This window comes from Ailuropoda melanoleuca, chromosome 6 (genome assembly GCF_002007445.2).
Source record: "Ailuropoda melanoleuca isolate Jingjing chromosome 6, ASM200744v2, whole genome shotgun sequence".
NCBI lineage: Eukaryota > Metazoa > Chordata > Mammalia > Carnivora > Ursidae > Ailuropoda > Ailuropoda melanoleuca.
The window spans coordinates 95,312,055-95,326,762 of record NC_048223.1 but is presented as its reverse complement, the minus strand read 5'-3'; the positions used below and the strand labels follow the sequence as shown (position 1 = coordinate 95,326,762).

At 40.8% G+C, this 14,708-nt stretch overlaps 2 protein-coding genes across 2 annotated transcripts in view; one reads left to right on the top strand and one right to left on the bottom strand.

Moving 5' to 3' along the window:
• The window catches only part of MARCHF5 (membrane associated ring-CH-type finger 5), a 50,254-nt gene extending 42,406 nt beyond the window's left edge, over positions 1-7,848 (bottom strand). The window contains exon 1 of the mRNA XM_011220848.3: positions 7,489-7,848. Within this exon, the coding sequence (XP_011219150.1) occupies positions 7,489-7,523 (35 nt within the window). The 5' untranslated portion in view covers positions 7,524-7,848. The remainder of the gene's footprint in view (positions 1-7,488) is intronic.
• Positions 7,849-7,860: 12 nt separating this feature from the next.
• The window catches only part of LOC117802812 (cytoplasmic polyadenylation element-binding protein 3-like), a 36,303-nt gene continuing 29,455 nt past the window's right edge, over positions 7,861-14,708 (top strand). Inside the window, exons 1-2 of the mRNA XM_034663607.1 lie at positions 7,861-8,091; positions 8,731-8,816. The gene's annotated coding sequence lies outside the window, so the exon portion shown is untranslated. The remainder of the gene's footprint in view (positions 8,092-8,730; positions 8,817-14,708) is intronic.

Sequence of the window (14,708 nt, the reverse complement as noted above, 5' to 3'; positions counted from 1 at the left end):
GTATTCTAGAACAGGAACTATACCATCAAGAAGACTAAAAATCCCTTTACATGTCTGTTCACCCAAGTGGAATGGAAGTTAAAGTATCTGGATTCATCACAAAGATATAACCACAATCATGACACATAACCGAAGGGTAAAACTGAAGGGAAATATACCACAATGAAAGCAATCAAGCATATATTCATGCCATACATACACTTTGTCTCTGATCTTCATAAACTCTGCAAGCATAATTATTTCCATCTTAAATAAATAAGGAAACAAAAGCCCAAAAAGGTTAAGTAATCTGCCCAAAGCCTCATAGAGAGGCACAGATGCAATCTAGGCCTCAACTCCAAAACACTGGCTTTTTTCACTATACCACACTGCCACATGTATAGTGAATTCTGAGAAGAATTTCCATTTCTTATTTCACAGGACATTAGAGCCAGTATAAGAAATTGTTTCATTTTTGCTAAGATACTTTTAAGCAGTCATAAGGAGCTTTCACCAGATATCTAAATTCCTTCCAGTCTATTCCACTGTGCCATATAAATATTACCATCTCTCATCAATTTATGAACTTTGGCATGTAAAGAGTTAGGAGTCATGTATGTATACAGGGCATGTAAAGTATTGCTACATAAGTCTGGAGAAGAGGGGAAAATATTTCTGGCTAAAATAGCCAGAAAAGCTTTATAAATGAGGCAGAACCGAAACTGGGTCTTGAAGAACTTTGAAAGGCAAGATGCTAGAAGAACATCTTGCGTTCAGAGGACAGTGAGCAAATAAATCAGTTGGCCTGGCCAACAGATATGTATGTATTCATTATTAAAGAGAAACAAAGCTTTAAAAAGGTCGTTGGTGCCAGCCATACTCTCAGTGTCTTAAATGGTGTTTTTGCAAGATTATTCTAAGCACGGATGTCATAAAGAATGAAAAGAAAAGACACAGATTCAACAGCATCTCCAATGTACTCCAAGGCTCTTGTGGGTAAAAGGAATAGGGAATAGTTTCTGTTCTCAATGAACTTCCAGTTGAATGTGCATGGTGGTGGTGGTAATGAGTATGTGCAGAAGGCTGAGACATGGGATAGGTGCATTAACAAAATTACAATACAATGTGATTTACTATGCTAAATGTGTAAACGTTCTGTGGAAACACAGGAAGGGAGTAACTCACTCTGCCTAAAAGGGCTACATAATGCTTCAAGGTGATATTTGAGCTGAATTCTTAAGATGGTAAGAGTTAGCCAGGTATTAAAAGGGAGGAAGTCACCTAAAACAAAAATAAGGAAATGAAAGTACAGGATATCAGGGTGACTAGGGTGGCTCAGTCAGTTAAACATATGACTTTTGGTTTCAGCCCAGGGGATGATCTCAGGCATGATCTCAGGGAACAAGCTCCATTTGGTGCTCTGTGCTCTGCTGGAGTCTACTTGAGGATTCTCTCTCTCTCTCTCTCCCTCTGTCCCTCCACCCGCATGCACACACTCTCAATCAATCAATCAATCAATCAATCAATCAAATCTTTAAAAAGAAATAGGATATATCCAGAGGACAATGTAGTGGAATGCAGAAGAGTATGATTAAGGTATGTTGAGGCTGAACGACATTAACAGACCTAAGCCCCTTCGCTAGGGTCTTGAAAGTTTACATTTTATCATATCGGTGATGTACAGACTGGCAGGTTTTGCATGGAAATGAGGTGATTATATAATTACGCCTTGGCCAATTCTGATACTACTCTATAAGTCAAACTGGAAGAGAAAAAGTAGAACCAGAGAAAGAATCTATATTATTTGATGAGTGAATCTGGAGGGAAAGAAGCAAAAAAAGCAAAAAGCAAAACAAAACAAAAGACTTAGGTTTCATGGTTGGTGGACTAGAAGGATGGTCTAATCAAAATCCAAAAACTGGGAAGAAAAGTAAAAGCCAGGGAAATATCAGGAGTTTAGTTTTAGATATGTTAAGGTGCTAGCAATACCATGTATACACAAAATGAAAATGTCTATTGGCCAGCTAGGAAAGAGACCCTGAAATATGGGAAAGTGGTCAGGAATAAAGACACACATCTGGGAGTCATTCAAATAGAGGTGAAAATGAGATAGTAAGTGGGTACACTTCAGAGAAGAATGGTTAAGTGCTGAGGCTTAAGCCATACTTACGTGACTGAAGGGAGTAAAGGTAAGGTAATATATGAGTGGGGGGAAGCAAAAGATAGAGAAATAGTATGGTATAATAGAATAGAATTTCAGGAGCGCCTGGGTGGCTTAGTTGTTAAGCGTCTGCCTTCGGCTCAGGGCGTGATCCCGGGGTCCTGGGATCAAGCCCCACATCAGGCTCCTCCGCGGGAAGCCTGCTTCTTCCTCTCCCACTCCCCCTGCTAGTGTTCCCTCTCTCGCTGGCTGTCTCTTTCTGTCAAATAAATAAATAAATAAATAAAATCTTTTTAAAAAGTAGAACAGAATTTCAAGAAGCTCGGGGGTGGTGATCATCAGTTTCATCTTCACTAAATATATGTCAAGGATATGAGGACCAAGCAAAAAAGGCATTAGGTTTAGTGGTTAAGAAATTACTGGTGACTTTTACAGGGCACCTGGGTGGCTCAGTCAGTTCAGCTTCCAACTCTTAATTTCCACTCAAGTCATGATCTCAGGGTCATGAGTCAAGCCCCACATTGGGCTCCATGCTCAGTGAGGAGCCTACTTGATAGTCTCTCTCTCCCTCTCCCTCTGTCCCCCACTCCCCTCCACTCCTGCCCCCGGCTCTCGCTCTAAAATAAAATCTTAAAGAAAAAAAAAAGAAATTATTGGTGACCTTTAGTATACTTTTAGTACAGCTGAGGACAAAGTCAAATTCTAAGGAAAGCTAATAAAAAGAAAATAAGGACCTAAATATCATGAACAGGGGAATAGATTAAGTGAAAAAGAATAATATGTCAATCCAATGAATATTATATATATATTCTCTTTAATTGCTGAGTATCACAGAACTCAAAATAGTATTTAAAAAAAGCAAATTGTAGGCCGATATAAATTTTAGAAACAAAAACAAAATCATGAATTATATATGGTATATATAAAAGCCTTAAACAAAGGAGATGGGAAGACTATAAATCCATTTATGATAGTGCAACGGGGATGGAGAAAAGATATGGAACTGATGAGAGTGATCAAAGGGGCTTTTTCTGTAATGTTTCCACTTTTAACATACAGATAGAGGCAAATATAACTAATTGCTATGCTTTTTAATTCTACGTATTGGTCTGTAGTTGTCAAAATGGGATAGTGATGTGATTGAGGAAAAGATACCAAATGACAAAGAAAATGAGAAATTGCTTTAATGAAAATTAAGAGATGATTATATAAATCCAAAGATAATATGGCATGGTCCTATCAGAATAGTGTACATCCTCCAAAGGGATGTACACCTGTGTTTGATAACACTCACAGAATGAAGATTCTAATTCACTTTGCCACTGCAGGAGAGGGGCAGGGAAGAGATTATTCTCTCCTCTTTCCCTCCCATATGACTGTATCGGGACACCGGCTAAGTGCCAGGCCTACTCACTAGGTGCAAATAAGTGATACAAAACCACCTCAACAAATTCCTGAGTGTTTACTGTGGGATGCGGTATACATGTCAAGTTTCCAGAAGCAAAGCTCAGCAGGCCCAGGCTTCAAACATAAGGTCCGCTCCTGCAGTTTGTTACAATATTCTTTGTACTCTCTATACATTTAATCCTAATTTTGAGAAACATAAGAGAAATCAAGAAAATAGTTGGTGACAGAATAATGATATAAAGCGTCTGAGTTTATAAATGCTTATAATTTCAGGGCAATGATTTGTGATCCCAAATCATTCATGATACTAGAAAACCACCCCTCTTCCCACTACTCTCAAAAACTGTTTACCCACAGCAATTTAAAAGGTTTGAATAATAAATTTACACAGGACAGTTGCTTACTGTTACCAAACTGAAAGGCAATCAAAATATATATCTATATATATTCTTTCCACCTACAAAAACTGCGATAAAATTTATCAAGATAAACAATCGCTAAACCAATTTATTCACAAAGGACAAGGCAATTCAACTTCAGCTATTAATAAGTAGCCATTAATTTAAAAACCCTGAAAGAATAAGTAGTATAAACTGAACGCACAATCCGTGTTACAATTAAACACAATTTCACTAGAATTTAAGACCCATATGAGCATTTTTGGTTGTGTTCACTAACTATATATACCAAAGACCTAGAATGGTACCAGGTATATGTAGGCAGTCAATATTTACTACATAAATTCAATAAATACAAATACATATTAATTCACTATCAAATACCCAACTTTTAACCTAGAAGCAACAGAACAATTCATGTGTTACACATATTTCCTTAATCTTCTCAAGAATAAAACCTGCATTTGAGAAATAAACATATGGGCAGGTTTCTGAGCTAAATTCTGTCCTTCAAAAACTGCCACCCAAAAACCAAGCTGGGGGGAGCCAAATTCATGGCAAGAATTATGAACCCAAGTAGGTTGACACATTTTAATCTGTTACACTTGTCAGTATTCCTCAAATGAATCAATCAAGTATCTTTGTGCTCAGTTTGTATGCAGGGCCAGCCCACATTAAGATGACAGTAAATATGAAGGAGACGAGGGGGGAGGACAGTGCCACACTGGTTGATTATAGGAGAATCTTAAGTACCTTCTGTATACCTAACACATGAATAGCATTTTACTGTTTTATAAAATGCTTACATGTGTTCTCTTTTGATTCAAGCCTGTGAGGATATTCTCATTTTTTTTTTTTAAGATTTTATTTATTTGAGAGAGAGGGAGAGAAGGAGAGAGAGCACAGAGGGAGTGGGGGAGCGAGAAGCAAACTCCCCGCTGAGCCCAGAGCCTGACATGGGGCTTCATCCCAGGACTCCCGAGATTACGACCAGAACTGAAGGCAGATGCTTAACTGATTGAGCCACCCAGGCACCCCGAATATTCTCATTTTATAAATGAGGATGGATAGCCTCAGAATTTAAGTCCAAAATCACATTTTGCCACTCACTAGGGGTAAAATGAAAATCTCACAATTATGGTCTCTGAAGCCCAAACTTTTCTCACGAACCTGTACTTTTATCATGAAATAATCCCTTATTTCAGGCCCCATCCTTCTAGAAATGTGATCTGACTGGTCTTGGGCAGGCACCCTTCCATATATATGTATTTTTTTTTAAGATTAACTTATTTAGGGGCACCTGGGTGGCACAGTTGGTTAAGTGTCTGCCTTCGGGCTAAGGTCATGATCCCAGGGTTGGGCTCCCTCTTCAGCAGGGGAGTCTGTTTCTCCCTCTCCCTCTGCTCGTGTGCTCTCTTACTCTTTCAAATAAATTTTTAAAACCTTTAAAAAAAATTTATTTATTTGAGAAAGCCCGTGTACATGGTGGGAGTGGGGGGGGGGGGGGGGGGGGTGAGAGGCACCTGGAGATGGGTGGGGAGGGACAGGAGAGGGAGAGAGAGAAAATCCCAAGCAGATTCCCAGCTGAGTAGGGAGCCTGGCGGTGGGGGGGGGGGCCCTTTATCTCAAAACCCCGAGATCATGACCTGCACCGAAACTGAGTCAGATGCTTAACCGACCGAGCCATGCAGGTGCTCTCCCATGCATATTTTAAAAATGTTCTCCAGGTGATTCTAATGTGAAGCCAGGTTGCAAACTACTGAGATAATAAGTCTTTGAATGTCATCTTAAGAATCTATGTTGAGGTATGTCAAAAAAGTACAAAAGATGACATTAAGCCAATATTATAGAAATCAGCTTCATTAAACGCACTCAGAATTTCCAAGTTTCTGTTGAGAAGTTGTAAATGTCTCATGAGTACTCCTTGGCTTTTTACTTTTATGGAAATGTCCAAAGAACATATGAAAGCCAGGTCATCTTTTGGACATAAAAACCCTTCTAAAAGTCATCTATGTAAGACTGAAAGCAGCAGACACTCAAAGGAAAAAAAAAATCTAATTACAACATATCCTGCAACAGGACAGGGTCTCATTTGATTGGAACTGGCGGTGGAATGAGGAGGTCTCCTCTGGGCATTAGTAGTCCTTTGCAATTTGCCAGTATGCTAAATTACAGCGAAGGAAAAACCTGGTAACTTATCAGACCCCTAGACAACTGGGAAAAATGACAAAAAAATTCATGTATTTGTTCATCAAACAAATACTTACTGATGATCTACTGAGTATCAGGCTCTGTTCTAGGATTTAAGATAAATGATGAGGACATTTCTGCCTTCTAGGAGCTTATAAATGAGCTGGTACATTCAAAAGGGGATAGTCAATACAACCTGACCTGAATGCTGACCTCAAACAAGGCTGGATTAATCACTGGGTCATTCCAACGGAATAAAGTAAGGAACATGATTTTTATCAACACTGATGTCTCAAAATTCTAAGCTCCAGAGAAAATGTCACTCTGGGAGGAGATGTACTCTTGGGTGTTTTTGTGTTCTGGGTGTGGCTGATCCAAACAGTTTTTAACTGGGTATAATCTCACGGAGGCCTTTCATTTAACGTCTTAACAGTTAGACCTCTACTCAATACAAAGAACTGTACCACCTGCTTAACAGGGTGACCAGTGGTCTGTTGACAACTGTAAGCAACCACAAACATTATGCATTAGCCTGTAGCACTGGCAATGCTAGGAATTTAAGACTTGGCTAGGGAGAAATGTAGACTGAGTATCCAAAAACTCATGGTAGAACCCATGAACTAGAATCTGAACAGCAGAGGGCAGTGCAACCGACTTCACAACAAGAGTTTCACAGACAGGAGCCCCCCAGAAATGGGCCACTTGGCCTCAGTACAAGATAAACCTTTCTCAGTGAACTCAACGAATCATAAAATATGGTAACTGTTCAGTGTTGGACTCATGTGGCTGTTTTCCATAACCTCTACTCTGGTCTGACCGTTAAAACTCCCTTGTGGATATGCCTGACCTTACAGTTTGGGGGTGGGGTGGGATGGGGGAAAGGAGGAACGAAATCGGATTCTCAGGCTTTCCAAAAGAATGCTTACCCTTGGTTTTTGGAGAGTCTTAAAACTGTAGGGGATCACTCCCCTGAAAGATAGTCTGGTTGTTCTTGCCAGTGACATCGCGACAAACACGTTACAACATAGTTTTGGGGGGAGGGGAGGACTGTAAGAAACCGAAAAGGAAACTAATTCTGTGGATTAACCCAAACCCCTCTCACTTCAAAAGGGCGTTCCAACAAAGCTAGACGCCACTCCCTAAGTTTCGCTTTAAGTCTAAGCACCCGAGCCACCCGCTCTGTCCTCCCCCAGCAGGGACTCCAAACTTTCTGCCCCTCACACGGCCCCCCGGCCATGGAATCCTCCCGGCACGCCGGGCTCCGCTTACGGAGAGCCTCGAGGCCCGGCGCGGGCAGGGCCAGAGTCAGAGCGAGGATCCGTGGCTCGCCTTCTCCCCCAAAGCTGACCGTACCTGTCCAGCATCTGCTGTAGGGCTTGGTCCGGCATCTTCCGTGAAGCCGGCGCACTCGGCCCTCCCCAGTGGACGTGGTCAGGGCCGGGCCCAGGGACAATAGCACTGAGAGGCGGCGGAGTAGGCCTCAGTCCGGCAGCAGCCGCGAACCCGCCGCCCAGCCTCCTGGGGTGGCTCCGCGAGCCCGGAGGCGGCGGTGCGCGTCCTGCGGGCGTCCGGAGGAGGCGGTGGAGAGCGAGGAGGAGGAGTCTGGGGTGGGGAGGCGGCGATAGCGGCCCGGGTTCCTGCCCGTCGGCCCGGGGTTCCGGTCCATGGACCGCGGGAGCCGAGCTGCTGCCGGCGGAGGAGCTACCTCTGTGAGGTAAGAGTCACCGCCTCCGTGCGCGCCGGGGTCACGACGCAAGGCGGCCCAGAGCAGCCTGGGAGATGTAGTCCTCGGACCGTCCCCGCTAGAGGCTGCACAGCCCGCCCTGACCACTGCCGCCGCGCCCGCCGCCGCCCGGCCGGCGCCCTCCCGTTTCCTTCCTCCAGGGGGAAAAATGTCCTTCGGGCCGCTTTCCAGGAAGCAGCAGGATGTGCCGCTCCACTGTCAGTAGCAACAAGGTCAGCCCTTCCTGCCTGTTTCTTTTCTCAGCTCTTGCCCTCAGGTGGGACCGAGCCAGGTGAGGGAAGGGGGCTGAAGGGCCATTTCTCGTCAGGGTCCCCAGCCCCGGTCGTGGCGTCGGGGCGGGCCGTGGCAGGGGTGGGGGTGGCAGAAGCGCCTTCAGAAGCCCTCGGGCTGGGGCCAGGCTCTGGCGCGTCTGAGCTCATTTTGGGGAGTTACACAACCCGCGCAAGGGGTTGGATGCACTGGTGCGGGAGGTTATTCCTAAGTGGTCGGGGGAGGGGGGGCTGCCTTGACCAGATGGTTCCCACCGGAGCTTCTCAGTGTGTGTTTTGGGGGAGTGACGGGGGAGAAAAGATTATTCTCTCCCTCTCTAGGAGCCCTCTAAAATGTGCGTGGTCTTTCAAGGGCTCGCCGACAGTCTCCAAATGGAACATGTTCGTGAATAAACAGCTCTTGCTTACTCAGCTGTGGGTTGTCAGGGGTGTTTGTTTCTCTCTCTGCTGCTGGTCACTGTTAACCATTTCCAGTCGCTTTGACACCTCCAAGCAGGTGGATGTGTGTGGAGGAGGGGGGCGGAGGGGAATCAAAAGGGAAAAGTCATCAGTCACTCGTTGGATTATTCTTTGACGCTCTAGGGACAGCTTTGGCGGGAGGAAAGAGCTGTTGGCTAAAACGAATGCGTCTTTTGGACGACCTGTGGCGTTCTCCAGTGCTGTGATTGGTAGGACGTCTGGTAGTTTCCCCTAGATTATGCCTCATTTCTGCTGCAAGATGTTTGATTCTTCTTTAAAATTAAAATTAAAATATGTCTTTATGCTCTTTTTTTAATGTGGAATTTTACAATCAGCTCTTAATTCTCTGTTTAAAGTTTGCTTCCTGAGTATATTTGAACTAGAGTGTACATTGCCAGAAAAAAAAAAAAAGAAAACATGTGAACAGAAGTTTATTTGGACTCCAATTTCTGAAAGATGCTTTTATGAAAGGCTTTGGGAATTTACATGACTAATTATAATTAATGATTCACCTTTTTCTCATGAAATGTAAAACAGGCCCCCACTAGTGGAGGGAAATAAGAATTTAGTTTACTCAGGGTGTTTGATATTTTAAATTCCTATTTATTGTTCCTCCTACTGGGTAAGCCTTCCCTTACTGTGTATTTATCTCTTATGCACTTGTGCACGGCAAGGAGATGGATATATACATCCTGCTCAAAAAATAGAATTTGATCCTAGCATATCGATTAAGTAGGCTAGTGCAAACTCGGTCTAGTTTTAAGATTTACACTAAAAGGAGTTCTCACCGCATTTTATAATTTCTACTTGAACCTCAAACTGAAAAGTAACATGATACAGTTCTGTCGATAGAGAAACTGTGTGCAGATTAACCTTATTTTCTTTAAAAAAAGGATTTTATATTAGATTTTCATGAAAAGTCTGTTTCTGGGCTGTGTCAAAAATCCTTTAAATAGAAAAAAATGTATGTTATTCATTGTAAGAGTGATTAGCACCTGACCTAGTAATTCCACTCCTTGTTGTTCACCCAAGAGAAATAAAAACATGTGTCTAGACAAAGCTTGTATACAAATGTTCATATCAGCATTATTCCTAACAGTCAAAAAAGTGGAAACAACCCAAATATCCATCAATTAATGAAAGGATAAATCAGATGTGGTAACCTACACAATAGAATATTATTAGGTGATAACAGGGAATGACATTCTGATACATGCAGCAACATGGATAAGTCTTGAAAACACGCTAAGTAAGAGGAGCCAGTCACAAAACCACTTATTTATTGTATGATTCCATTTATATTAAATGTTAAGAGAAAAATTCATAGAAACAGAAAGTAGATTAGTGATTGCCTAGGGCTGGAGGGGTAAGAGAGAAAAGGGGAGAGATTGCTAATGAGTACAAGGTTTCTTTTTGGGGTGAAGAAAATGCTCCAGAATTAGAGTGGTAATAGTTATACAATGTTGTGCATTATATCTCAGTTTAAAAAATAATATAAAATAAAATTAGACTCTAGTGGTGGCATAGCTCTTTAAATATACTGAAAAAATTGAATTGTACAGTTAGTATGAGTGAATTTTATGGTATGTAAATTATATCTCAATAAAGCAGTTAAAAAAGCAATTAGCTCCATATAAAATGTTCATAACAACATCCAAAGAGAAACAGATAACTCATAATTCTTTATTATCAAACTTTAATTTTTAAATATTTTTAATTAGTATGGACAAAAATCATGATTGATAAAACTCATGAAATAAATTAATTCCTTGCATTTGAAATGGGTGACACATATAGCCTGAATTTTAATATTTTCTGTTGATTTTGTTGTCCTCAGCTCTTGCATTTAAAAATAAGACTCAGGGGGACCTTGGTGGCTCAGTTCGTTAAGCTACTGCCTTTGGCTCAGGTCATGATCCCAGGGTCCTGGGATTGAGCCCCCCCCCCATTGGGCTCCCTACTCAGGGAGCCTGTTTCTCCGTCTGCTGTTTCCCCTGCTTATGCTTTCTTGCCCTGTCAAATAAATAAATAAAAATCTTTAAAAAATAATAAAAATAAAAATAAGACTCAGGGTGCCTGGATGGCCCAGTCGGTTAAGGATTCAACTCTTGGTTCAGGCTCAGGTCGTGATCTCAGGGTCTTGAGATCAAATCCGGCATCAGGCTCTGCGCTCAGCATGGAGTCGGCTTGTGACTCTCTCTCCCTCTCCCCCTTCCCCCTGTGCACATGCTCTCTCTCAAATAAATAAAAATGAAAAAAAAAAGACTCAGATAATTGGAATTATAATTTACTTTCCGATTTTGAAAGGAAAAAAGTCTTAATTACTTAGATCTTAGTCTCACCGAAGAGGAAAAATGTTGAAATGTACTACATTTTACATAGGGTTAAAGGTTTGTGGTAAAAGATAGTCGGCCAAGAGAGTTATGGAATCCTAGAGAGTTATGAAATATATTAATAATTCTGTAATGGATTTAGAAATCCCTGAGTACAGAACTTCTCTAAATATGTCAGGAAATTTAAAATAGTACCTTACTTTAATGTTCTTCCATCACACTTGTTCTGAACTCTCTGCGAAAAGGGTCCCTGGAGGTATTCCATGGAGAAATAGTGTAAAATAAACAGGTGCCCTCCAAAGAGAATTGTCTTTTGGTAAATTTGTTGATAACCGCAGGCTGACACATTGCAGGCCACAGAAAGTCATTCTGCAGATGTTTACAGAGGACTTATGACATGCCTGGGTACTCCAGTAGCAAATTAAACTACTATTTAAGAACATGCAAACTCCCTAACAATGGTTATATTAAAAAAATAAAACAGGTTATATTAAAAAAATAAAATAAAAAAATAAAATAAATCAACTGCGTGACTCAGTCGATTAGGCGTCCAGCTCTTGATTTCAGCTCAGGTCATGATCTCAGGTTTGTGGGATCGAGCCCCACATCAGGCTCCACGCTCAGTGGGGTGTCTGCTTGAAGATTCTCTCTCCCTCTGCCCCTCCCCCTGCTCGTGGGCTCATGCACTCTAAAAGATAAATAAATCGTTAAAAAAATAAAACAAGGTAATTGCATATGAAATATTATGTAATGCAGCATATGATGAAGTACCAAATGGATGGCATGGAAATACAAAGTGATTTAGAAGTTTAGAGGCATGTGTTAGGGGCTGGTGTATTGAAGAGAACTTTGTGAAACAAAGGAAATTTAGTTTCTACCTTGTAGCAGTAGGAAGAATTACAGGTGAATAGGTGAATTATAAGTGTATATAGGTGAGGAGGTAGAGAAGGTAGAGTCTGGATAAGGATGAAAAGATGTAGAGAGAAGTGTTAACCTCTTCTGTTACTAGAACTGTAGGTGTCTGTTGAATAAGAGTGAAAAATACATTTGATTGGTTAAATAGGGAATATTTCAAAAGGCCTTGAATCTATTAATTCTTTCAACAAATATTTATTGAACATTCAGTATTTATGTGACAGGCACTAAGCTAGGCACTGGGAATACCATAATGGGCAAAAACAAGCATATTACCTATCTTTGTATGGTTTATAGTGAGAGAGATTATCACATAAATATTTTTTAATTTGTAAATGTGGTACATAGTGTTATGAGAGATTGTAACTAGGGATTTGACCTAGGCAGGTCAGGAAAGTTTCTCTCAGGAAGTGTCCATTATACTGAAGCCTGAAGAAGAGCAAGAGTTAACTAGACAACAGGAGGGGGGGTGAGCATCCCAGACCAAAGAACAGCATGTGCAAATACCCTGTAAAGGAAAGCCCTGTAATGAATAGAGGAGACTGAAACAAAAGGGAAGTTGGGGCAAGATGAGACCAAAAAAGGTCAATCAAATGACAGGCAATGAAGAACTTTGTAGGCCAATTTAAGGAATTTTGCCCTTATCCTAGAATCCTGCTAGGAGGAGTAGTTTAGACATAGGAAATCCACTCCATTCTCTAGAAAATGGGAAGTTAACTTGTGGTTCCTAAACCTGGTGTGAGTCAGAGACTCGCCCTGGAAATTCTGATGTGTGTGCCTTGTCGTTGTGCCCAATTAGCTGTTTTTTTTAAAAAACAAGTTCCCTGAGTGATTATTAGACCAGTAGTATCTCTGCGAAAATACTGCAGTAGTCAAGAGCTTGGGTTTGAGTCTTGGTATTGCCACTCAGAAGCTCAGCAACTTTGGGCAGGTTATTGAATCTATTTAAGCCAGGTTTCTTCATCTCCAGTAAAAGAACTATAGAATTTATCTCATTGGATTACTGGGAGGATTAAATGAGAAAATTCGTTTAAATTATCCAGTATAGTGCTGGGCACATGGTTAAGAGCTCCATTAGTGTTAGCTTTTAATTATTACTGAAAGTTCTTGAATAAAGGTGAGAGTGATTTAAGGGGATTAACTTTGAAGTGGTATGCAGGATGGATTAGAAAGAAAGACAAGTTAGATCCCAGTAACTTGGCCATGGTCTGTAACTATTTTCAAGTTTGCTTAAACACAGCTATTAGTGCTTGAAGATCCTTAGATAGAGTAAGTAGTTCTTAAGTAGATAAGGTCACCGTCTCTAAAGGACTTTTATGGGGAGAGTTTGGTCTCTAGAGTACATTTTACTGGCTTAGAATCTATAGGATTACTCTGAATTGACTTTGCTTAATTCTGGACAGAAGCTTCACTGGCCTTACAGAGGACAGTCTAAGACCTGTCTATCTGTATTTGCTACTTAGAGAATAGAATCCTAACAACTTATATCCACTCTAATGCAGTAGATATTTACAAAGGGTAAGTAATTTTACATAATATCATCATCCACTAACTTGCCTTCTCCTCCTCATACATACGGTGGAAGACCCATTACTTTTCATTATCCTTGCTTAAATTCCTTTCTCTGGGTTATGTGTCCCTGGGATGTGCAATGTATGTCAAAGGTAGGCAAAAATCAGAAGATAACATTTCACATATTCCCTCTTGTATCTTGTTTCTGGAGTATCAGTTTATTAGAAAACATACATATAAGGAATTTTTTTCCTTTTCAAATAAACATGAATGTCATAGAGTAGCAGTTCTCAAAATGTGGCCTAGCAGACCCCTAGGGCTCCTTGAGAACCTGTCCAGGAGTATGTCAGGTCAAGATTATTTTCATAATAATACTAAAACATTATTTGCCCTTTTCGCTGTATTGCCCTTTTCATGTAAATTGGCATTTACGTTGATGGCACAAGCAATGATGGATGAAACTGCTTGTACCTTAGCACCATTAAAGACATTGGCACTAAACTGTACTAATGTTATATACTTTTTACCATCATGCACATGCAGTAAAAGCAAAACAAAAGTTCACTTAAGAATGTTCTTAATTGGGGTGCCTGGGTGGCTCAGTTGGTTAAGTGTCCAACTCTTGATTTGGGCTCAGGTCATGATCTCAGGATGGTGAGATTGAGCCCCACATTGGGCTCCCCTGCTTAAGATCTCTCTCTGCCCCTCTCCACCCCTTGAGCATTCTTGTGCTCTTTCTCTCTCTCTCTCTCACTCTTAAAAAAAGATTGTTCTTGAGTAAGCAGTAAAAAATATTCATTATTTTTCAATATTTCATTAAATCTTGACCCTTACACACATTTTTAATATTCTATGTGGTGAAATGGGAAATGTGTACACATCTGCATCCAAATATGGTGGTTGTCTCAGAGAAACATGATTTTCTGATTGAGGTGCAAACTGAACTGGCTGCTCACGGCACACTATTTTTACCTGAAAGATTGACAAAAAATTTCAATTTTTGTGCTGGAAGGGATACTGTTAAGAAAGTGAAAGGACATCCTATGGGGTGGGAAAAAATTTTTGGAATCGTGTATCTGAAAGGGGACTTATATCTAGAATATATGAAGATTTATTACAACTCTATAGTAAGAAAGACAAATAACCCAATTTAAAAATGGACAAAGGGTCTGAATAGACATTTCTCCAAAGATATACAAACGGCCACTAAGTATATGAAGAGATGATCACCAACATTAACTATCAGGGAGATACAAATAAAAGAAAGGACAAATGTTGGTAAGAATGTGAAGAAATTGGAGCTCTAGTATACTGCTGTTGGGAAGAGAAAATGGTGTGGCC